Raw genomic sequence first — 25,068 nt, forward strand, 5'->3', positions numbered from 1 at the left:
TCCCAGATCATTAAATATGTTGAATTTCTCCATGAGTTCTATATAACCCGTCATTTTGATTTTTCTACTAAGGTATTAGCATTAATTTTTTCACTTTTTTCAAATACTTTTAAGAGTCCTGGATAGCCCGTCGCTTGAATCATCGGAATAAACTCCCAGATAATCGAATCTACTCAATTTCTCAATGAGTTCCATATAACCCGTCGTGTTGCAATTCTGTTCATTTGGAAATTCATTTTTTGCACAATATTCGTGTAGAATGCTTGGAATAAATGAATACCCCCTCTCATCCCCTGAAGTCTGAATCGAGTGACAATTGAATGATGTATTGATTACGATGGTAGGATCAGTCTTTTTTTGGATTTGTTTGATTCTTTCTCTCTTGCAGTCACAAATGAAACCACCCAATTAAATAAAACTCTCTTATCCACTACAATGTCTTATGAATAATTAAATAACTGAATAATTAAATTCAAAAGCTCTATTAATTCTCCCAATCCAGATTTTACAATGATTATTGTATAAAAGTTTCATTCATCATCGTACAAATAATACAACAAGATTAACTCATTTTATTCCTCTTAAAAATCAACTCTCCACACGTTCATTCAATTAAAAACAATCTAGTCAATCTAATCTATAGAAACAACCGTAATGCTAGTAACTTCAGATTCTAAAAATCAAGAATAAGTTTAAAAAATTGATAGCAAAAATTCTAGGACTCTCTGGATCGTTTGCTCTCGCGTCTGTTTCTCCTGTCGTTATCGGATTCTTGCATTCGTCGTTTCCTCTCGTATCTGTCACGATCCCTGTGGTTGTCACTTCTCTCTCTTTCGTATCGATCTCTCGAGTGTCGCTCGAAATCTCTCCTCTCGTCTCGGTAGAGTCTCTCGTTCTCCCCTCGATGCGGTTTATCGTTCTCCAGTCGATGAGATTTTTCAACTTCCACTCGAATTCTACTGGATTTATCACGCTCTTTCGAGTCGTTTTCAGTCTCACTTGAGTCTCTTCTACTCCTTTTGGGCTTTCGTTTCTTGAGACGTTTTTTTTCGTCCTCAGCACTGGAACTGTTTTCCGAGGAGGAGTCACTGCTGCTAGTGCCACTGCTACTGGAACTGCTGGAGAAACTCTCTTGGGATTTTGATTTTCTCTTCTTTCGTTTCTTCTTTTTCTCCTCCTTCTTTAGTTTTCGACGTTTCGCTTCTCTTCTTTTCTTCCTCTCCATTTTTTCCAATTTTCTGAAAAAAAGCATTTGACGATTAATCAGGGACGAAAGAATTTCAAAGATAATTCTAGCACTTTCTCCGGGAAATTTTATTTAGTTTCTGTCTCTTCTTATAATTCTATTAGAATTCTTTAAGAATTCTATCGGACTTCTACTAAAATCCGATCAGCATATGCTATTAAGAATTATTTAATTTTCACATGCGCTTTTCAATGTACATTTGTTATCAGAAAAAAGTATATAGATGTAGATTTTTCCGTATGACTCACTCTATCGGCATTATTTCTATAAGAATTCTTGAATAAGAATTTTCCAAATTTTTTGCCTGGATTTTGTTATAAAAGACAAGTGAAAATGCATCTGAAAAAAACTTGAAAAATTCATGCCCAAAAATTTATATAGAAAAAACAAAATCAATTGACTTTTTTGTATCAAATATTTCTTAACAAACTGACAGCATAAAATTGCAGTCTTCAATAAAATTGACGGGAAAAGAAAGATTTTTAATAGAATTCAATAGAATTTCTTACCGAAAACACTAGATTTTTCTGTTAAAATGTCTTTATACGTGATATCTTATTAGAGGGACACTTAATTCCATCAATATAATTCCATAATTCGATGAAATATTATCTTATTCAAGTTTGAATTTTTTAAAATTAAAATAAAACAATTTTTTGTTGCTTCACACAACAAAAATTACTTGTCCAATCAAGACAATTAATACAATATTAACAATTAATTGTTAATGGTCGTTTAATTAAGATTATTTGTTTATTTATTTCCTTTTCATTAATTGTTTCAATTATTGCAATGTTTGCGTAACATAATTAACATAATTTGTCGATTAACAACATGTGAAAATGGAATTATGATATTTTTTAGTTCCAACTCACTTCAATAATTTTTTCTTCTCCTTGCGCGTCAGAGAATTGAGAAACTCCTCCTCAGTGGGTTCATCATCCCCGGATACCATCAACTCCTCATGCTGAGGCACTCGGAGATGCTGTTGGGCAGTCAGGGCTGATCTCTTCAATGCCAAACCGTCGTCCTTCATCTGTTGCACCAGGGTCAGAGCATCTGGGGCTTCTTTCGAGTTCGAGGTGCTCGTGGTTGTGCTATTTGGCTGGATAACTGCGCTCATTGCTTGACTGTACAGTGGACATTCCTTATCTGAAATTGAATGTCAATCAATAATTCAACCTTTGGGTGATCTTCACAGGGGCATGAATTAAGGTGTTTCGTGTGTAGATCACCGGGGGGTAAAACGGAATGAGAGTCTTATTATTTTCGAGCCCTGATTCAATCGCTGAGCACGAAATTTTCCAATTTTCAAGTAACTATTTAAGTGTGCATTTGAACATCTTTTGACTATTGATTTTATTTATCAGATTGATTGATTTTTCTCTCATCACCTTCGGGTGTCAAATAATTTTTATTGGAGTTTACTAATTACTGAAATAATATTAAAATGCGTCTCGAGTTGGTAAACCTGTCGAGTGTTTTCTCTCTCTCTTTCCCTTTCGAATTCGACATTCGAATCACGCGCCTACGCGTGAGGGCGTAATTGTCCCGAAACTCATAATTTTCCGAATTATTTGTTCAAATAACTTTCTTATGAAATCTGAAAAAAATCTGAAACTTATACGTGTTCTCAAGGAAGATTTGATTTATCACCCACTAGTTTTCCCTCAATAGTTCATTATTTTTTTGGATGCCATGGAAATTTCCCTAATTGAGAGTGGGTTAACCTCAGAGGTTATAGCTGGAGGGCTTACAAAAACATCCAAATTTCATTATTTTTTTTCTTAAGACTGAGATCTGGAAAAAAATATTCAAAAATGCTCAATGATGCAGTATACTCAGACATTTCTTCCATCAAATTTCGCATTTTTTTCATTATTTTGACTTTTCACACGAAATATCTTAATTGACCCAGTTATTGCTGATTATATTCAAATCTAGGGAAGATGAAGGAAATTTTATGGACGAAAATAGACTTTGCACTAAATAATCTCACGTAATGTCATCCTGAAATAAATGTGGTAAAAAAAACAATTGCTGAGAAAATTATTCTTGTGGTTTTAAATTTTCTAGAGAAAATAGCTTTTCATTTTTTCCCGTCAAACGTCTCATTCAATAGATAGTAAAGAAATAAATGAACAGATGAATGAATAAATAATAAATAAATAAATAAACTTCTCATTCCCTAGATGTGAGAGAATTGTCTCCACTCCTTCATCACTGGAATCACTCATTTGTCAATGGATATTCACCTGTATTAATGTGCCCCCACTTATGGCACTTTATGCACCTGACATTTCTCACTTGAATTCCAAAAGGCTGATCCCTTATTTCACTGTCACCCTTGCAGTAGCTCTCCCTGGGTGCATTGTACTTCCTCTGCCACTCGAACTTATACTCCGGCTCATTATCCTCCTTCTCACGTTCCTTCTTGGCCCCCGGTGGTGGCTCGTACATAAAATTTACGCTCAGTTTGTCTTTACTTTCTTTACTCAAAATAGCTCTGCAAGAAGGAGAACTCTATTAACATAATTCTGATATTAATTGAATATTTTTTCGAGTATTTCTAAGTCAGGGACAAATTCATGGATTGAGGTGAAAAAAGGCGAGATAAAAATAAATAGAAATGAACAAGTAAATAATAACGTCGACTGGACCATATTCTAGAGCTCTGCCACAGACGCATTCCTAATATCAAAACCCGATACAAATACCCGCAACAAACCCTACTAGAAAGCCTGAAAGCCTGAAAGCCAGAATACGGTAACGACGCTTAGGAAGGAACAATTCTCTCCCAAATAACACTACTTCATAGCAATAGTTACAATAATAGCTCTCTATTTTCTTCATCATCACCACATTCTCGAAACTGTTTCACGCTCATCTCATCCAAGACAATGTCAAACATATTATTTTTCCATCTTAAGCATATAATGCTAACAACCAATTGAATACTGAATTACTTATTTTTATCTTTTCGCTTATTCTCTGCGTTTTACACCCACAACATTGTACATATGTACCTTGTAAATACCAGGCTGAAGGCCCTCGGACAATGGCCAGTCGCAAGTTTCTTGCGACGAATTCCGTTAAAAATAAAAATAATAAAATCAACGTGTTGAATCATCAATATCTCTCGACCAAATGATGCGATTCTAATAAATCCAGTATCATATTGAAGACGTTTCTTCAAGCGTATTTCTTGCATTTTTTCATATGCAATCCTCACAAATCTCATTTTGAAGCCTGAAGAAAAGTCTTCAAAATGAGATTTGTGAGGATCGCATATAAAAATATAGGGGAGAATTGGGCAAAGAAAAACAAATTATCCTTAAAATACATAAAATATATTCTCGATTCTGTCAGGTACTTTTTTTAGGCTATTTTACGTAAATGGCGCAATTGTTTACTTGAAAAAAAAAATGATATTAACTGTGTAATTGTTATTGCACACGTTTTTCTAAAAATTTTGAAAAAAAACCTCCGTAGCACAAAAATTGGAGGCCCTCGACTATTTTTAACATTTTAAGCGTCTCTGGGGCAAACGAACAATAAACAATTTTTTTTTCACTAGTTATTCATTTTCAATTTTTATTTCTTTCCTTTAAACTTCTCATTCTAGTAGTCTCACTCATAGTAGTCTCCGCTTAAATCATCAATAGCTTCTGAAAAAATAACTTCGAAATGAGAAAAAATCGTCGAATTATACTCGGTCAATGTCGAGTTGACGGTCAATATTGAGTTTGCACGCGAAACGGTGTGCAAATGATTCTACGGATGATTTTCCAATCAGGGGAGACTCCTAGACCCCACTGGAGAATATTGGTATAGGGTAAGCTACTCAGTAGATGGACACTGCCCTATAGATGGACGAGCTACTTTTGGATAGGAAATTACACAAAAAAATACTGAAATGTGAATTGTTGCTTTGAATTTTCACTAACTGTTGTGATTCTTCACCCCTGAGTGACGACTTTTTTTCGATCAACTTTTTTTTTCTATTGCTAAAAAACAAACGTCCAACTACTGGGCAGTTTATTGGAATTTACAAAATCACTCAATTGTTTTCTTCTCTACTGCGTCCGTACATTCCCAATAATTTTTTCTTTCCCAGTATTTTTTTTTTACGAGCGGTTTATATACATGTGGGGCCTGTGTCCCTTACATACACAAATTTCAAGAACAACAGACCCTTGTCCGACACATGGTGACAAGGGAAAACCATGGAGGCCAGAGGGCAAAGGAGCACTGCAGTTTCTCTCTAAGCAGTCAGTCTCTCAAGGAGAAGAGGCGTGAAGACCTCTAAAATAAGCAGTTCAGTTTTACCTAACTCTCTGTGTTTCATTGACTTTCATCCTGATCAATCCCATAATTACAATACAGTTTACCCTAACTCTGGTTTTCAACTCTGAAACCCGAGTTCAAAATTACAGTTTATAACAGCGGTGTCAGACAAGATGTGAGTGAGAATCTACCGTGAAACCACGAAAAAATTTACCGTGAAGCGTGCGAATAGACACTGCCTAAGTTGTCAGCCTCGAATTGGAGGCATTTCCATTTGAACAATTTTGTTTTTGTTTCAAAAGTTATATTCATGTTACAAATTTTTCTCTCAAGAGACAATGAAATAATAAAAAAATAAAAAACGAAAAGAGACACTGAAATCGAGATTTCGTGTAAAATGGAAAAAGCCCTCCTGGTTATGAACATAACCTAAACCCCTGAGCCACTCACTTGTTATTATGCAGATCCTGCTCCTTCTCGTACTGCACCCTCAGCTCCTCCTGCTTCTTCTTATAGGCCTCAGCCTGCTGCTCAGCCATCCATACCTACGACAATCATCAAAAAATCAATTATCCCATTCACAACATCCCCAAAAACCCCAATGACGCCGGAAAAAACGTCGAAAAAAACAAAAAAATTACTCTTTTCAAGTTGTCCCGAGAGGCCGGATGGAAGAATTTTTTGCACATGTAATTGTTGAAGCCCTTCCCCATTTTTCAAATAATTTTTTTCAACAAATTTTTTTAGTCACCAAAAAAAATGCGGCTGTTTTAATTTAGCTCCGAACGACACTGGCAATCACGCGAAACTGCCCCCCTTCTTTTTTTCTACTCGAATCGACTGGACAATTGAATAAAAATAATGTGTCATTTAAAAAATCGATTTTTGGAGAAAAAAAAAGTTTCGAGGGCCCGAGATAAAATGAGAAATGAATTTTAGACGGGTTGAGAGGCTTTTTTTAACGAAAAAAAATGAAAAAAACTGCAAACTTGACTAATGAGGAGGAGAAAGAAAATAAATTTTGACCTACCTAACCTGATGTGGGTCAACAGCTGATCTGCGGCGGGTGGAGGGGGGAGGGACACCTGCGCTTGATTTCGGAGTGACAGTTGGTGCTTGTGGTTGTGGTGCTGCGATTTGATTGTTTGTTTACGATTGATTGATTGATGGAGTGAAGATGAAGATAAATGAGAAGAATATGGTGGCGTTCGCCATCTCGGCGACGCCTGTGGACAGGGAGGGATGGTTGAGCAAGCGGGGAGAGGTCAACAGGGGGTACCAGAGGCGGTGGTTCGTCCTGAAGGGGAACATCCTCTTCTACTTCGATCGCCGAGGGGACAAGGAGCCCGTGGGGATGATTGTCCTGGAGGGGTGCACCATCGAACTGGCGGAGGCTGAGGAGCAGTTCGGCTTCAAGATCGTTTTTCATGGGCCTAACAACAGGAGCTACGTCCTGGGAGCTGAATCTCAGGTACACAGAGAGAAATATTCGGTTGGCCGAAAAAATGACCTGTGGAAAAAATGACTTTTGAAAAAATAGCCAGCAAAAAAATGGCCGATGAAAAAATGACCGAATTAAATGAACTGAATAGAACGTTCTTGAAAGATAGTGGATGGTGGTACACTGTTGTAGAATTTGGCTGAATTTTCTGGACAAAGACCTTGAATTTAATTTAAGGCGAAAAAGTTAATGGAATTTCAAGTTTCTTTGGAAATTCGAGTAAAATTCAGATCTTTTAGCGACAGGAAGATGGAAATTCCACAACTTACATGAACTTTTTAGTGAAAATGAATATTCATTGCCAAATTACCCACGGCGGTGGCTGTGTGGTTAGAGTGTGGGATTGGCATGCGGTAGACACGGGTTCGATTCCCGGCTGGGGGGGGCCAAAATTTGTGACACTCTAAATCTCACAGTTTCATTGTCGAGTGGAAGTTTCGCAAGAGACGACTGTACCTGGGCAGGGTTTCCCTCAAATGAGGTTTTCTCTTGTCCTTCGGCGAATGCGGTACAGGGGTTTGGGGGGTGGGAGGGGAGCAAATCGTAAAGACCCGAAAGGGTATACGAGAAGAAAAAAAATTCATTGCCAAATTCGCGCAATGATTGAATGGAATTTTAATTCCCACGGATTTTTCTATAAAATTATCGATTTTTAATGACAAAATTCCTTGAAACTTCAATGGAAATCTGACTTGTAACGGTGGGAGAGTGGCTGGATGATTATTGTCGGTAAAGCTGCCTGTTTTTTGATTTTTTTTCCGTTCTGAACCAGCGAGAATTTAAATAGTGGATTCCGCTAACTGATGTCGGTGTTTATTCTGATTGAATGAATACAGTAGCGAAGTGGTAAAAGGAAATAAGTCAGTTTTGACTATTGACCAGTTTTCAATCAATATCTCGGATATTTCTGAAAGCTGCAGCAACCGTAGTTCTTTTTCGAAGCCTCAAATAAATTATAAGAAAAATGCTTAATATTGATCTCTAATGTTTTTTGTTCTCATTTTTCTTCATTTTTTCAAAATGAGGTCATTTTTTCTGAGGTAATTTTTTCCAAGTCATTTTTTCATCGCTCATTTTTTCATAAATTCAAATATTCAATTAAAATTAGGGGCGGGTGGGGTAAAACGGACATTTTTGAAAAATTTTTTTTTAAATGTTAATGAGGAGTTGAAATGTTGATAAAATTTAATAATTTTTTTAAATACAGAACAATTATTTCCCTTTCTGACGAGCCTAAACTGAGCTCAATTGATAAATTTGTTTCTGCGTTATGAATAATTTAAAAAAAGTCTAAAGTGTCCATTTTACCCCACCCTCCCCTAAATTGATCAATTGAGCTCAGTTTAAGCTCGTCACAAAGGGAAAGAATTGTTCTTTATATTGAAAAAAAAAATTATTGAATTTGATCAACATTTCAACCCCTCATTAACATTTGAAAAAAAGTCAAGTGTCCGTTTTACCCCAACCTCCCCTACCTATGTTTTATGTAATTCCGGAGCGAAATGTGGTTGGAGGAAATTTTACGGAACTGTCACGGAATTTTTCCGGAGCGTTCCGTAATTTTTATCTGAATCTCCTGTGAAAAATTACGATACCGTCACTTAAGGATGTACTACACCCTTTCGGCCAAAAATTCACGTTTTTTCATTTTTCTGGCAAATTATTGATCGGATTGACGCGAAATGATATACCATTTTTGCGGTCTATCATTATTGACTGACTCACGAAGTTTCATGTTAGCGCAATCATTTTCCTGCATTTTTTCTGAAGTTTTGTAAATTTTCGAAAAGTTTTAGAAAAAACGCAGGAAAATAATTGCACGATCATGAAATTTCGTGAGTCGTTAGGTAATGATAAAACGCAAAAACAGTATATTTTTTCACGTTCATCCGATCAACAATTTACAAGAAAAATTCAAAAGGCGTGAATTTTGGGCGAAAAGGCTGTAATACATCCTTAAGATCTACTGAGAATAATTATCGTTTCCAGGACTCGATGGAGCAGTGGATGAAAGCCCTAGCCTGCGCGAGCTACGACTACATGAAACTCATGGTAGCTGAGTTGCAAAGACAACTGGACGCAGCTGAGGAAGAGGCAGCCCAACCTGAAGAGGCTCAAGCCCCAGACCTCCCAAGGGCACCACCTAGAACCCGTCACAATCCCTTCAACAGACCCGACTCGTCCTACCAGAGGTCTCAAAGCGTGAGATCAGCCCCAGGGAGGACAGAAAACATACCTAGAACTAAAGTAACATTTAAGGAGCTGCACACAGCGTATGGTAGACGAATCCTAGCTGATATCAATGAGTGGAGATATGCCAAGAGAAATGCCGAAGCTCCACTTATAACGCTCTAAATCATTAAAACAAGCCAAATCAATTTTGCCCAGTTTAAAGTTCAATTATTGCTAAATACTTTGAAATCTAAGAAAGACATTTATGAAAAAAAAGCTGCAATAAAATTCCGCTCTCTCTTCTTTTTTACCTCCCTAACAATCCACAAATAACATGTAATGAATAAATTCTCCAAAGATTGATTGTAATACTCCACAACATAAATAAAAAAAAAATAAATTATTTTATTAATCAATAATACAATCTCCCTGTCATTGTCCGCCTCAATACTCGCATTTAAACGCTTGCATTGAAGACACAAGTAAAAGTCTCGCCTTGTTCTCCTCCTGAGGCCCCTTCGGTTGGATCTGCAGCTTCTGCTTGACCGCCTGACTCAGAATAACTAGAACAGAGTCCCTCACGTCCTCCGATATCTTGATATGGATGAGTAATTTATTCTCAATGGGAACGTAAAAAGAAGAGTCCCTCTGTGCTGCTAATGGCTCCTCAATCCCATCAGGATCTCGTTCAGGAAAACAAAACTTCAACATCGTATTGAAGAACTTCGTCAGGCCAATGGTCAAGGGTACGACATTGATCTCAAAATGTTCCTCCACAGAAATCCCAGTAACAGATGCCTTCTCCCTGCAGAAAACTAAAGAAGTAGGTTCGTCATTCTGACGAGCCCCAGCCCCAGCAAATACCCAACAGAATCATCAATTTTACTAGTCTGTCTGTGCAAAATAAAATACTCAATTTCCTCATTTGAACTTGAAGACACTCTTCTTCCTAGCATCACCAGGGTGATGTCTTGCCCCAAGTAAAAGCCTCGCCTTGTCCTCCTCCTGAGGTGTCGTCTCCTCCTGAGGCCCCCTCGGTTTGATCTGCAGCTTCTGCTTGATCGCCTGACTCAGAATAACCCTCCTTGAGTCACTCTTCATAGCCAGAAGAAGGTCTAGCCACGTCCAAGTGACATTGTGATACTCCAGTGTCGGTATGACCAGAGCAAAGTCCCTCACGTCCTCCAGATTCTTCTCCTTATTCCCCTTGTAGGAAACCGTCACAGGTACCTCCGGTATCTTGATATAGATGAACAATTTATTCTTATCGGCTCGTTCCTTCATCTTCTCCACGTCATCACGTCTCTCAATGGGAACGTAAAAAGAGGAGTCCCTCTGTGGTGCTGGTGGCTCTTCAATCCCGTCAGGATCTCGCTCAGGAAAACAAAACTTCAACATCGTGTTGAAAAACTTCTTCGTCAGGCCAATGGTCAAGGGTACGACGTTAATCTCAAAATGTTCCTTGACAGAAATCCCAGCAACAGGTGCCTTCTCCCTGCAGAAAACCCTGAGTGCCCTCTGCCTGTCCACCGGCATATTGCTCTGCAGCTCAGTTGGCACCAGCACCTCAGTATAAACCTGATTAGGAAGTAGATTCGTCATCCTGACGTACCCCAGCTCCAGTAAATGCTCCACCGAATCATCAGTTTTACTGGTCTTCGTGTACAAAAAATTGGTGAGGATGAGGTCAGCAATGCCCAACTGTCCATCAGCATCAGTGAGCCTCCACTGGGCGTGCTTGAAGCAGATCTCAGCAGCTCTCGCAACAGCGGCAGGCTTGTCCTTGAGGCTCGTGGAGGCAGCAGCTGGGGCTGTCGTCTCCTTGTAACAACTCAGCATGACATCAAGCTCCTCTGCCTTGGCCCCCAACGACTCCTTGCACTCAAAGACCCTGGCCTCAAGCTTCTCCATGTCTGCCTGCAACTCCGGACTGGACTCCTCAGCAAGGGCCTTCTGCACCAGGTAAGTCTCCCTCTCCAGTCTCCTGAGCTTCGCCACCAGTCCCCTGACTGTGTTCTGCAGCTGCTGAATAGGCCTCTTCTGGTCCTCAACCGAGTGCAACTGCAGCTGAAACCTCATCCTCTGGAGTCTCTCCATGGCCTCCTTCCTTCTCGGCTCGACGTACAGCAAGAGATTATTAACGACATCCAGCAGCATGGCATACTGCAGTGAATTGGTGCAAACATCCAAGTCGTGATGCATGAGGGTGAAAGCGTCAGCAGCCGAGAGGTCCTTCCTCTCCCAGGGGGTCACCTCCTCAGGAGGTGGTGGTGGCATCTGCTCGAGTTCGACTTCGTCCAACGCCTGGCCATAGCCAACGTAACAGAACTCGCACTTGCACCTGGAAACAATCCTCTGGAGCTGGTGCTGCAGCCCCCCACCACCACCAACAGTCTGACTGACAACCCCTCCGACACTCTGCCCTGAGCCAACTAAAGCCGGAACATCAGGCAGTCCTGCAACCGTCACCGAGTCCTTCTCCTGAATGTTGTCCAGGGTCAGCCACATGATGTTGTTGTCATCGATGTTGTCATCAATGTTAGCGGAGACTGTTGCGTAGTACTGCATGCACTCCAGTGAGCCCACCCAGGTGGTTTTGGAAACGAGAGTCCTCTCCCGCCAGACGGGACGGTGCACTCTCTGAAGGATCTCTGCCTTGGCAGCTGAGAGGATCACATAGCCCTTCGTCTCGATCCCCTTCAGCAACACCTGGGAATTCACCAGGGCTATCAGCCAGTTCTTGTGAAGGACGTCGTCCTGATTGCAGGCGGCGAGCCCCCGTAGCTGTTGTCCCCTCGTCTGAACAGACAAATCATCGCTGAAGGCTACAGGCTTATTGGCCGCCTCAGCTATCAATCGCTGAAGCATCCCCGCAGCTTCGCTCTGGTGACTTTTCACCACTGACGACTCAGCGCTGGGCTCCACTGACGACGTAGAAGCTATACTTGATGATGTGCTGGTGCTCGTGGTCGTCGTCGTCGTAGGAGTTGTCGTTGTACTTGTATTTGTGCTTGTGGTTCCTGAGGTGGTAACAGCTGTCGTGTTTATCACAGCCTCGATGGATCTCGTCCTGTTCTTCTGAGGGGTTTTCTCGCTCATGTGGAAGCCCTTCAATGCCGCCGTCGACAGGTTCCTCTTCAGCTGTTGGGTCTTGATGAAGGAGTCGAATAGGGCGAAGGCAACGTCTCGATTGGTCTTCGTCCATGCGCCTTTCAGGTCGTGGACAACTAGTCGGTGGGTCGGGGTGTCCCCACTGATACCAGCAACTAGGGCCTCCCTGCCGTAGCTGACTCTGGTCACGCTTAAGCAGTAGCACTTCTCCACTGGTTGACGGAGCGACGCCGACTCCTCTTCCTCTTGGAGGGCGCTCTTCAGCCAGATCTCGGCGTCACTCAACTCGCAGTTCATGTAGATTATCGACCACTCGGCTCTCGGTCGGTGGATCAATCCGTCGTCTATTGGGTAGAGGGAGAGGTTGTGCTCTGAGGAGCATGCGACCCGTCCCCCTGTGACTTCGAAGCCCCTTTGCATGGCAAAAGACATCCAGTAGCTGACGTGAAACTGGTGGAAGGCTAGCGTCAATCTCACTTTCTTGTAATGACGACTCAACTGCTTCTTCCGAGGTCTGACATTTCGGAAGAGGGGGCCCTTTCTTGTGGGCCTCGTCGCCCCCGACAGAATGAACTTGAGGTTCTCGAACCATCTCAGAGTGCTGCCGTATAGAACAGCTGTTGGAGCGGGGGTCACGACCGTTGGAGACCCAGTCGGCCTCGTCTCCAAGGACAGACTGACGTTTATATTCTGGGACCGGAAGGCCCTGAAGGAGTCGTGCTCCTGGTTGCTGGAGTACTCTGGGAGTCTGTCCGGGGCACAGGGGACGGCTGCGTGATGATCCCGGGGGTCCCCCAGACAGACCCAAGCTAGTTTGATAGATAATCTGACGTTGGGGAGGTGCAGCAAACGACAGTCATCGTATTTGCTGGCTGTTCTAACGTAGACATCGAGGTCGCCCTTAATAATGATTTTACCGAGGGTCCAGTCGAGCTCTAGCCCTGACCAGGTCAACTCCATTTCCTCGGTTGTATTGTAAGGGTCTAGGGACGCGTGCAGCAGGACTGTTAGTTGCTTTACGCAGAGGGTCAATCGCCCGTGGAGGGCCAGCCGCATTTTGTCCCAGAAGGGGAGGGGCGGACTGGGATCTCTACTTGGGTGGAGGATCTTCTCGAAGCTCAGGTTGCATTGAGCTATCACTGGCTCCCAGCAGGGACCGAATGCGTATCTGAAATTTGGGGTGCAACATTACGCTGATGATTCTTATTCACGACATCCCCCCCCCCCCGCACTAAAAAAACTTATGAATTTTTCATTTTGACCTTTTCCTTGTACCTCGTGTTCTAAACGGACGCTTAAATGGGGTTGATTTACTTTTGGAAGTACTGCGCATCTTACTGCACATATTACGCATGCGCAATGCGTTGGGCGGGCTAAAACAACGAAGGGGAGGGGGGAAGATAAGAGATGGGAATTTTCACTAGTCGAGAGGCAACTGATATACGTGGATTTTATTCGCAAATATTTCCCGTAAGTTTTGATTCCTGTATTTTCTGTTTCTGAATATTTGTTTTCGAATATGTGCCATTTTCACCTCCGCGTATTATCTGGATCACGTGAGAAGTTCATGTCTAAGATTGTGTGGTATAACAATTTATCAGAATTTGAAAAATCGATTGGTTCAATTCAATTGTATTCTCTGTACTCTCTGAATTCTCTCTTGAACATAAATATAATACGTACCACTCACCAAGATGTTCTCCATTCATAATATAATTTACACTCTTCCCCCTCTCGTAAAAAAACCAATCGACTTTTCGTTCTAAAACCCTCCCTCCACCTCGTGTCCTAAACAAACTCAGGAATGGGCTGGATTCACTTTTGAAATAACTGCGCATCTTACTGCGCAGATCGCGCATGCGCAGTGTGTTGGGCGGGCCATAATGCGAGCAGGAGGGGAAACGGATGTAAAATTTCAACGAAAGACATAATTGAACAAATACTAATGAAATAAAAATCGCAGAGCCCTACCTGAAATTATCGATATCCCAATTGAGATCATGATAATACTTCAGCGAAGTCATTCCCCTCTCCACCACAATATCCTCCCAAGGAGCTCCAACCTTGATCCTAACGGTCCTCCTAGCCCTCGGAGGTGCGAGCATCTCGGCCCCAGCAAGCTTTCCCCAAATACTCAAGCCCTCCACCAGCAACAGGGGCTGAGGAAAGTCCCTCAGCTGCAACTTCCACTCCGTGCACTTGACAGCAATCCCCCTGACCCACAAAATGCCAAACTCAATGCCATCCTCAGGCCAAGGTGACTCCGAATCCATCTCAGCGATGGCAGCCGTTGCATTAGCCGTTCCATCAATGACAGGATCAGCAAGGGCTATGATCTCGAGGTCCTGCATGGTCCAGGCGAAGAGTCTAGTTCTCGCGGGGCCTGTTCTCTGCATCTGTCTCCACCTCTGCACGTATATCTCCGCGTTCTTCTTGTTGAGACTGGCGTAAAGTTCCTCGACCTTCCCCTGAGGCAACAGCAGATGAGCGCGACACAGTTCCTTGACTTTGGCATCCAACATCGCTTGACGCTTCAGGCTCTCCTTGTACTCGTCCTCCAGAAGTTCGTAGTTGTCCCTCAGACGAATCTCAAAGGGATCGTCGCTCACCTCGAACACCCACTCTTTAATCTTAATGACCAAATCACAAGGTAGCTTGTCACCCTTCTTCGATCCTGACGAATGAATCTCCTTCAGCCACTTTCTCAAACTGAACAGCTTGTTCTGAATGGCTTCGGCAAAGCAATGCTCGTAGGGAAAGCAAGCCTTCGCCGAGTCAATGCTCATTGCCCAAGTCTCGTTCCAGTCTAGCTTGAAGTCTTCGTTATTCTGCCTCTCCAATCTGACTTCCTCACTCTCCTTCAACTTCACGAATTCAAGCCCCTCGAGCGCTATAATGTCCACCATATCTAAAGATCCCTTCAAGAAACTGGACGTCCACTCCCCATTGCAACACCTGAGCTCCTCCGAGAACAGCTCAACGTAGTGATTCTGGACGTCGATGTCCACAGTTATTGTGATTCCCCCAGTTGCCAAGAAGTCGATTGTCCTCTTGGGCTTCTTCATTCCGTCGGCCTCCATCGAGGGACTGATGCTGAAGACCCTCCTGAAGTTGGAGGACTCCCTCCAGAGTTGAAGCACTCGAAGGTGGAGGTTTGGACTCCAGACTAGACTAGATGCATTCACACTGATGTTGATGGCTCCCGAAGTTACTGCACCCTTGCACTTTCTGATGGAGAGGAAGGGCTCTTTGAGATGTTCCGCGTGCTCACAAACGATCGGTTCATTTCGGTTTAGGGTTATAGCAGAGACTCCTTCAGCCACTCCGACGAACCTCTCCTTCACGTTGTGCTCGATATTCGCGAAGTCCAGTCTTGCCATCACTGAGAGACCACTCTCGGAGATGAGGAAGATGTTACAGTTGGAGACTTTGATCTTCAGCTGAAGAATCTTCTCTTTTTCTTGTTTTTTGACTGTTGGCTTTTCATCGGGCGATTTGGAGGCACTTCCCACGAAGATTGGAGGCTGTTTCCAGTGGTCGTTCATGTATTTTAAGGACTGCTGCAGGAATCTTCCGAGTTCTAGACTCCACTCGGCTCGCAATGCATCCATGGCTATTCCCACGGCGTTCTTGTGAGTTGTGGCGACTAAAACACCGACTGAAAGGGGATTCCCCCAGTTGTGGGTAGTCTTGGGAATCCCAGGGTCTTGACCGTTTAAGGTGCATCTCAGGGACTCGATTAAGAGCTTTGTCGTCCAGTCGTGGGGATCTGAACCCAGTCGATTCAGCTCTAGGTTTATTTGGAACAGTCCGAGGGAGGCTTCCGGCACGTCCGGCAGGCGGACTATGAGGGAGCCGTCTTGAAGGTCTGTTGTCGTCTTGATCTTCTGGATCCAGGGGAATTTCGAGTGCGAGGGAACCCTGGACGTGGGGATGGTGGGGCGGTTCGTCGAGAGGAGGGACTCCCAGTCGCGGTGGTCGTAGGTGAGGGAGAGGTTGGTCAGGCGGGTGTCTATTCTGAGGACGTTCTCTTTGAATTTTGAGGAGACGGAGAGGGAGTGCAGGGAGAGGACTGGGAGCTTCCCCCGGACGGAGAGACCCTCGAGGTTTATGGTTAGGTTGGTTTGAGGGGTCTCTGGGGAGAATGTCATGTTCACGAGGAGATTTTTCATTGTGCCCTCGAGACCCGTGAGGGAGGGGTCCTCGCGACCGACTATTATTGAGGAACTACCGATCTTCATTGAGAGGTCCTGCAAGAAGATGGGAGAGATTTTTTTTGAATAGTTGAGTGGAAAAGGGTTGATGGGGACATTAGAGGATTTGGTGAGGGGAGATTTATTCAAAATCAAGTGTCTTTCTGTCGGAAAAACATCCGAATTGAATTCTAAAAGATAATCCGATATTGATGAGTGGGGTGCCCCTTAAGGTGTTTCGTGTGTAGATCACTGGGGGTGAAACTGACTATTTAAGTGGGCATTGTAAACATTTTTTGAATATTGATCTTATTTATCAGATTGATTGATTTTTTTGTCATCACCTACGAGTGTCAAATAATTTGTAGTGGATGTTATTATAATTGTTGAAATAATATTAAAATGCGTCTCAGATTAGTAAACCTGTCGAGTGTTTTCTCTCTCTCAGTTTCATGACCCAACCCATACCTTTCCCATGATACTCACTAACATTCGAATCACGCGCCTGCGTGGGAGGGCGTAATTGCCCCGACCTCATAATTTTTCGAATCATTTGTTCAAATAACTTTCTTATGAAATCTGAAAAAAATCTGAAACTTATACGTGTTCTCAAGAAAGATTTAATTTATCACCCACTAGTTTTTCCTCAATAGTTCATTATTTTTTCGGGTTCCATGGAAATTTCCCGAATGGAGAGTGAGGTAACCTCGGAGGTTATAGCTGGAGGGCTTATAAGAACATCCAAATTTCATTATTTTCTTTCTTGATAATGAGATCTGAAAAAAATGTGCAAAAATTCTCAATGATACAGCATACTCAGACATTTCTCCTCTGAATTTTCCAATTGTTTTTCATTATTTTGACTTTTCACACGAAACACCTTAACCATTCGAAAACTGGTGCCACCACAGTATCCGTGATGAGTTATGATTTCTTCATTCTTTGCTTGCTTCTTAACCCCTCACGGACGGGGCCCTTTTGTTTTCAAGCCTGGAGTACGCTCGATACAACTAGAACGTAATGACTTCTAACCAACGGAAAATTATGAAGCCGATATGTAATTGAAGCTGCAGTATTCCTTTTTTTGTTGCTATTTGTTGGTTGAGTTAAATTCCATAGTTTTGGAAATAATCAATTTTAAAGAGTCGTTCATGTTTTCATGGGTCGATGCATGGCAGCGACCTACGGGGTTAATGTCGCTGCCATGCATCGTGAGGGGTTAATGTCTTTCTTTCGAATAATGTGCCACGTTCGTAGCCTCATATCACCTATATGACATGAGGAATTCATGCAACTGACTAGACCATGATTCAACCCCACCCTGTCCTCTTTACCTTCGGTATGATCGGTGTGAACCTAGCCAACAGTTCCTCCGAACACCCTCTATCCTCCGCCCTCTCGACAGACGCTCCCGTCGCCACCGACTTCCTGTCCCTAACAAACTGGATCAATGCTAGCCCTCCAGACCCCTCACACTGTGTCACTCCAACATTCAACTTCTACAAAAACATTGTTTGCAAAGAAAAAATCAGCATGCTTGCTAGCTGCATCCAGTGCGTCAATACCCTCTCTACATGTGCAGAAGAACATTAATTTATCTTTTTTAAAATCAATCGCACCTCAACTGTGAGTGCGCCCTGCGCCTGAATGGTGGCCTCGACATTCCCAGCGAAGCTCATCTGGGAGAGACAAGCATCAGAGGCATGACGAAGGAGCTTCATAGCCCCTCCAGCAACAGTTGCTGCCACCAGGAGGGTCCGCGCCCCGTGGACAACGCTCCCATCGAGACTGAGACTCTCGGCGCTGCCGTTCGCCAGCCAGCCGTCCCCCAGGGCCAGAAGGTTCAGATTCTCGATGTGAACCGCCATGAACTGGACGAAGGTGATGATCATCGGGGGGACTTTTCTGTTCCTGAAGTCCAGGGGAGTGGATTCCTTCAGGTCCTTTTGGTCTGTTCTTGAAGGACACACTGGCACGTCCTTGTTGATCCTCACGTCATGCATCATAACTGCCAGGAGCTTGGCTACATCGCTGCTGAACAAGCTACTCCTCACTGTTATCTGCTCGATCTCCACTGTAAAGCCATTCTTCGAGATTATCACGTCTCGGAGGATGAAGTAGGGGAGCGAGATGTGACCCACACGGAGATGGATTTTGTATCGTCGTTTTACGAGCCAGGCAACGGCTCTTGGGAGAATCCTGTCGAGGATTAGGTGGAGTTAATTTCGTTTGAGATAGGGATTTTGGGAAATTCAGTAGCGAATTTTCATTCATTCGTATTGCTGAGACTGAAATTCAAAACTAAATATTAATTGCTATACACTGAGAGAAAAACAAACACGTTGTCAAACAAGTCTTGTTTGGGCCAACAAAATCGCTAGTTGATAATTGCCAAAAAGGAATTTCTTTGGTTCGAATTTGAAAGTTTCAAACGTGAATAATTCGTCTCGAGAGGCGGATAATTCGCACCAAACGGCGCCTTTTCAGGATGAAAATATCTCATACAGAGGAAAATTTATCAACTAATATTTTATCCCTAAGTTACAAGATTCCTATCATATCGTTATTATCGGTTCATTTAAGGGTTCATTAGACAGCCGAAACGAAAAACTACTATCCCTTGTTTCGCATAAAACAAAGACTTTTTGGAAGTAAAATACATATGGGAGTATCGAATAACGAAGGAGTAGTGCTAGAAATGACATTTCTTGCGTCTACAGAGAATGCAATTTTTTTTTAACTACTAGATTAGTCCGCGCGCTTCACGCGCGTATTTCCTATGCCATGGGGCATAATGTATGTCAACTATAGTGAATAATCTTGTATTAGATTTCTGAAGATAATATCAAAGTTTCCGAAGGAAAAGTTTCAGGAATGTATTCTATTTTTTTATAATATAATACATCCAGTGTGATTTTTTTTTAAGCCAATCTATTCGGCGTATTGTGTCATTACATTTTTTGTAAATGATGATAGCATACATTAAAGATATTACGATAATACTATACTATATTATATATAGGGGAGGGTGGGGTAAAATGGACACTTCCGACTTTGTTAAAATTATTCATAACTCAAAAACAAATTTATCAACTGAGCTCAGCTTAGGCCCGCCACAAAGGGAAAGAATTGTTCTTTGTATTGAAAGAAAAAAGATTAAATTTCATCGCCATTTCAACCCCTCATTAACATTTTAAAAAAGTCAAGTGTCCGTTTTACCCCAACCTCCTCTACTATATATAATATACAATATATAATAGAATACTATATGTATCATAGAATATACTATGCATAATAAAAAATGAAATAATAAACTGATAATAGCATAGAATATAATATAATAAAGTATTATCGCAATATCTTTAATGTATACTATCATCATTCATGAAAAATCTAATGACACAATAGGCCGAATAAATTGGCTTCAAAAAACGTTACACTGGATTTTTGATTGAAGTACTAAATCTTCTATTGCCACAAAAAAATCCTTTACGATTTTGGATAAACATTCTTATGAAAATTTAGAAAAAAAAATAATAAGGAAGACCGCGCAAAAATGTGAGCGATTACAAAGCTTCTATTCAAAAGCAAAAGCCTCTCTATCTATTTATCTTCAACATCCTCAGTAATAAAAAAAAGTAAACAACGAGTATTACCATGTGAAGCTGGTGTAGATGACTAGACAGACCAGTAATATCAGAAATAGTGGAGTCATACTGCAATTTCATATCTAACCTTAAAAAAAATGAAAAATTGATTAGAAAATAATCAACAACTGCGCGAGATCATTCACTGATTCTCAAAGTGTAATTGTTGATCACTTTGTTGTTGATGTGAGTCTCGAGGGCGTGCGATAGGACGAGCAAAACAAAACAAAAACATTTATTACCGCAGCACAAGTAATTTTGATCCTAATTGGGTGGGAGTTTACACTACGTCATGGCTCCGAGTGCTCCGAGTGGATGTGTGAGTCAATCGCTGCATTCTGTGGGTTAGAAAATAGGAAATTCACGAGTGAAGATGAGTGAAACTGAGGCGAATGAGAGTGTCAGTGAAACAGGCGCCGAGAGGACGAGTGAGAGTGATGAATCCAGGGAAAAGATTTGGAAGAATGAGTGGATGGTACGTGATTCGTGAATTCTGAGGGGTTTCCTGTGGTTTTGGAGGTTATGCCTGGATTATCGTTTCTTTTTGTTCACCAGGTTTTTATACAGAAAGTGTCATTGTTTACAGTATTTACATAACTTAAAAAATGGCATAAAAAATTTTTTATGTGGCGTTTATTTTTATATAACAGTATTTTTTATTTTTGTTTCTGCATTTTTATCTACAATCGGTATTGGATGTTGTTGCTATTATGCAAGAAGCCGATGAGAGATTCTCTCATCGCGCGCCTCAAGAATACTGGTGGAACCGCGCACCCACTGACGGGTTAAAAAAAAATTTACAAACACTTTAAAGTGGTATGACCAAACTCCAGTTGAGTCGTTGGGAAAAGTAAATTCAAAAAGCCAAAAAGAAAATTGTTCATCATTGATGATTTTTCCCATGAATTCTAAGTTTGAAAGGTGTAAGAAATTCATCCATCAGATTCTTTCTTCAATTATTTTTTTAAGACTCGGGTGGATTATCTTTCGAACGTGATGTTGGTTGTTTTTTTTACTTTGATAATCTGAAATGATCTCCAATTCAGTAGCGAAGCGGTAAACTTTTCATACGTTGAAGATCGATTATATAGATCTGGAAACGAATAATTAGTGCAAAAAAAATTTTTTTTATTGTTCGTTTGCCCGAAAACGCTCGTTTTCGGGCAAATTGCAGGGCCTGCAATTTTTGAGCTACAAAAGATTTTTTTTTCAAAATTTTCGGAAAAATATGCGGAACAACAGTTATGAGCCAGTTTTTTGGAATTCGACTCCTACACAGCTAATTTCGTTTTTCTTTTTCATATAAAAAATTCACTATTTGTGTAAAAAAATACAAAAAAGAAAATTTAGCCAAGTAAGAGGCGAATTAAAAAAACTAGCTCGGGTAATTGTTATTCCACATACTTTTCCGAAAATTTGAAAAAAAAAATCCTTCCTAGCTCAAAAATTAGAGGCCCTGGACTGTTTTTGGCATTTTAGACGTTTTTAAGTAAACGAATAAAAAAAAATTTTTTTTTGCACTAATTATTTATTTTCAGATCTATATAATCGATCTTCAACGTACAAAAAGTCTCACTCCAATAACCCACGACTTTTAAAACTCATAGTAGTGTCTCAAGTCGATTTTGATTATTGGCCAGTTTTTGATAATTCATTCTCGTAATTCGATATAATGAAAAAATAATCCTGTATGTTTTCTCTACTTTCGTAATTATCAATTGTCAGTGATCTGGACCCACAATTACCGGTTTTAGCTGAGGCCCTGTGACATGTACTACTCGGAGTACAAGGTTTGTGACTCTCTCAGGGGGAAGTTTAACCAGCTTTTCGTTGAGGGACAGGTTCTTGACTGCAGCCAGTGGAAGGTGGATTATGAAAACTGTACCAAGTGGAAGAAATCGGATGATGAACAGGCTTATGTAAGTGTTTTTTGCTTCCGAACGGAAGCCTTGTTTTTAACCGTTTTTTCAATTTTGTAATTTTAATTGCAAATCGTCTAGAATGTTATGGAACGTAAAGAAATGATGTTTTTAGGGTCATGTCTGCATGTATCCAACAACTTGGATTTTTGGTGATTAATTGTTAGAAAATTCAACATAAATACGGTGCAATTTGTAGATAGTGGAGGTTGGGGTAAAACGGATACTTTTGACTGTTTTAAAATGTTAATGAGGGGTTGAAATGTTGATAAAATTTAATAATTTTTTTTTTCAATATAAAGAACAATTCTTTCCCTTTGTGGCGAGCCTAAACTGAGCTCAATTGATAAACTTGCTTCTGAGTTATGAATAATTTTTAAAAAGTCTAAAGTGTCCATTTTACCCCACCCTCCCCTAAAAATCGGAAATTTTGGCAAATTGTGGCTATCATTGAGCTCAACTTTGGCGTGTTGTTCCAGCCCGATCGGTCCAGTAGTTCCTGAGATATAACAACTCGTTTAAATTTCGTTTTTCCTCAATATCTCAAAAACTACTGCACTGATTTCAATTTTTTCTTTTAAAATACTCATCTCGGCAGCCACCATCTGGATCAATGAAAATATATATATCCGTCCATGTCAATCTACCGTAAGACATTTTTTCAAAATCCATTCATTCCCAAGATAATGAAATGTTAGATAAATTAAGTATAGCTGTATAAACTTATTTTTTGCTGTGCTGAATAAAGAATGAATGAACTAATTAAATATTAGATATCAGATAAATCTTGGAACTTGATAAAAATCAATTATCGATTATCAAAATTGTCAATTTATGAATAAACATTACCTGATTCCATTTCATTTTACCCCAGAATTCAGTAGCGAAGTGTTGAAACGGTTTCAATCAATTTTGATTATTGGCCAGTTTTCAATGAATATCTTGCAATCTAAAGGAGATAGCAAAATTCCTATGGACTTTTTTGTAGAGCCGATTGAGACCTGCAACAAATGTAATTACGATAATTTCGCTATCTCCCTTAGATTCGGAAATATTCCTCAAACACTCAAGTGGGAGATAAGTCGATTTAAGATCCGGGTGTACAATCTTTCGAATGTTACCTATCTGGATTTTTTTCTTTCTTTCGTAATCCAAAATTGTCAATTGAGTGGTGCATCATGTAGAAATTCCCAAAAATTATGATAGAATGATAAAAAAAAAAATAAAAAATTCCGAACTTTTTCAAAGAGCGTTTTTAATTGAGATTCAGAATGAGTTGAGAAAAGTGTAAATTACAAATATCTGATTTGCTGTGGCAAATTATCTATTAGCTGTCATTTTCCATGGTGGAAAAACACTAACTCCTCATGGGAAGTGACAGCTAGGTATCTCAATTTTCAAAACAGTGGTATGTAGTCATCTGCCATTTTTATGTGATAAAAGTGTGATTAAAAAATTCTCCAAAATATTACAACTTTTTTCAAAGAGCCTTTTCCGTATAATAAATGTCTCTGTGCAGTGTGGGAAAAGATTTACGAAATGAGTCTTTCCCCTGCATGATATTGGGTGACAAGGCGCCATTTGTCACCGTAAATCAGATACATTTTTCAATTTCTTGTTATTCAACTTATTCTGAATATAAATTAAAAGTACTCTTTAAAAAAATTAAAAATTTTTTTTACTTTTATTTGATTACTCATTCATAATTTTTCAAAACTTCTGCATGATGCAGGACTTAATTGACAATTTCAGATACCGAAAGAAAAAAAAACATCGAGATAACGTTCGAAAGATGGTACACCCGGGCTTTAAACGGTTTTACCACTTCGCTACTGAATTGTTTTCATTTGCATTCAACATAAAAATATTCTCATGTTTTCCATATTCCCTTGATTAACTCTTTCACCGAAATCCGACAGGAGGACCTCCTGACTAGTGAAAAAGCCCGCAGACGAGAGAGACTGAAACCGCATTATTTGAATGACGTGTGGACAAGGAGAGAAGCACCTCCAGCAGACTGGAATGCACCCCTACCCCAGTGGATAGTGAAACGTGACGGGGGAACCTTCCTCGCGGGGAAGCAACAGGAGATGAACACAACTGGAGATAGAGAAATGGAATTATATATACCTTCATGTACAATACTTTAGCAGTAAATAGATGAAACCGTATTCTCTTGAATTCACTGTTATTCCCTCGACAAACTATATCCATAGTTAATTATATTCCCACAGTAATTAACCATTACTATTATTGTTGGTTTAAAGGTTTAAAGTAGCTCTACCCTTCGGCCGAGCTACGCTGTACTTTTGGATATTTCCAATTTTTAAATTTTTCAACTAAATTGTATGGAAAAAATTGAAAAAATTCATACCCAGTCAGTATTATCTAAATTAAATTTCGCAGAATATTGATATTTTTTCAAACATTTCCCTCTTATAAACAAATAATAAAACTTGTTTGCAAAACGGTGGATTATTCTTTATGAGGTGTCAAAAAAATTCTAGATTTTTCCACGTCTGATGAAAAAAAATTCAGATTTTAATCTTTGATTACAATGGAAATGTTGATTTTCACATAAGACACTGGGTTAAATCCTGATTTTTAAACATTTCTTCTTTGAAAAACCAAAACGATAATTAAATTGAGAAAAAAAGTAGAATTCCGAATCTAATCGAGTTTTCTGCAATTTTTTTGCAGTTTTCAATAATCTTTGAATTTACCGTAAAGGTAGAGCTACTTTAAAGAACTTAGTCAAAACAACTTGAACGATTACACACCAAAAACTTGAAAAAAACTTTTAAAAAATCCGGGAAAATAATGCAAAAAACACGACAATAGAGCAATGAATACCCACGAACGAAAATAACAAAATAAAATAAAAACACACGAAGCACATTATTAAATTTGCAGACATTGTCTCCCGAGTAAACAACATTGAGTCTCAATAACAAGTGATTTGACACAAATTCATAAGCACGACGAAATAAAT

General features: G+C 40.4%; 5 protein-coding genes across 9 annotated transcripts; 2 read left to right on the forward strand and 3 right to left on the reverse strand.

Moving 5' to 3' along the window:
• Positions 1-466: 466 nt before the first annotated feature.
• LOC107037085 (corepressor interacting with RBPJ 1) lies at positions 467-6,978 on the reverse strand. 2 transcript variants are annotated; one of them, XM_015255420.2, is made up of 5 exons: positions 6,564-6,978; positions 5,984-6,078; positions 3,502-3,752; positions 2,122-2,398; positions 467-1,238 (listed from the first exon to the last, which is right to left on the reverse strand). In XM_015255420.2, exons 2-5 carry the CDS (start codon positions 6,070-6,072, stop codon positions 716-718), a joined length of 1,140 nt encoding a protein of 379 aa, XP_015110906.1. In that variant the 5' UTR covers positions 6,073-6,078; positions 6,564-6,978; the 3' UTR covers positions 467-715. The 2 variants fall into 2 exon arrangements, with proteins under 2 accessions (XP_015110906.1, XP_015110905.1); XM_015255419.2 differs by lacking the exon at positions 6,564-6,978 and adding an exon at positions 6,175-6,364.
• LOC107037086 (sesquipedalian-1) lies at positions 6,580-9,595 on the forward strand. The gene is made up of 2 exons (XM_015255421.2): positions 6,580-7,004; positions 9,024-9,595. The coding sequence occupies exons 1-2, from the start codon at positions 6,711-6,713 to the stop codon at positions 9,387-9,389; spliced, it is 660 nt and encodes a 219-aa protein (XP_015110907.1). The 5' UTR covers positions 6,580-6,710; the 3' UTR covers positions 9,390-9,595.
• LOC114841142 lies at positions 9,566-10,067 on the reverse strand (the record flags this gene model as incomplete). Its single annotated transcript, XM_029126039.1, has 1 exon — positions 9,566-10,067. A coding segment is annotated over one exon (417 nt), but the record flags the coding sequence as incomplete, so codon positions are not given.
• LOC107037084 (protein KIAA0100) lies at positions 9,982-20,489 on the reverse strand. 3 transcript variants are annotated; one of them, XM_015255416.2, is made up of 6 exons: positions 20,400-20,489; positions 20,167-20,240; positions 18,130-18,709; positions 17,845-18,009; positions 14,289-16,567; positions 9,982-13,485 (listed from the first exon to the last, which is right to left on the reverse strand). In XM_015255416.2, exons 2-6 carry the CDS (start codon positions 20,223-20,225, stop codon positions 10,128-10,130), a joined length of 6,441 nt encoding a protein of 2,146 aa, XP_015110902.1. In that variant the 5' UTR covers positions 20,226-20,240; positions 20,400-20,489; the 3' UTR covers positions 9,982-10,127. The 3 variants fall into 3 exon arrangements, with proteins under 3 accessions (XP_015110902.1, XP_015110901.1, XP_015110903.1); XM_015255415.2 differs by having other exon boundaries at positions 20,167-20,245; XM_015255417.2 differs by lacking the exon at positions 17,845-18,009 and having other exon boundaries at positions 20,167-20,245.
• On the forward strand, positions 20,209-24,247 carry LOC107037087 (UPF0545 protein C22orf39 homolog). 2 transcript variants are annotated; one of them, XM_015255423.2, is made up of 3 exons: positions 20,209-20,476; positions 21,912-22,076; positions 23,996-24,247. In XM_015255423.2, exons 1-3 carry the CDS (start codon positions 20,450-20,452, stop codon positions 24,224-24,226), a joined length of 423 nt encoding a protein of 140 aa, XP_015110909.1. In that variant the 5' UTR covers positions 20,209-20,449; the 3' UTR covers positions 24,227-24,247. The 2 variants fall into 2 exon arrangements, with proteins under 2 accessions (XP_015110909.1, XP_015110908.1); XM_015255422.2 differs by having other exon boundaries at positions 20,217-20,632.
• Positions 24,248-25,068: the final 821 nt, after the last annotated feature.

Source organism: Diachasma alloeum, unplaced genomic scaffold (assembly GCF_001412515.2).
Source record: "Diachasma alloeum isolate Michigan unplaced genomic scaffold, Dall2.0 Dall_scaffold_00213, whole genome shotgun sequence".
NCBI lineage: Eukaryota > Metazoa > Arthropoda > Insecta > Hymenoptera > Braconidae > Diachasma > Diachasma alloeum.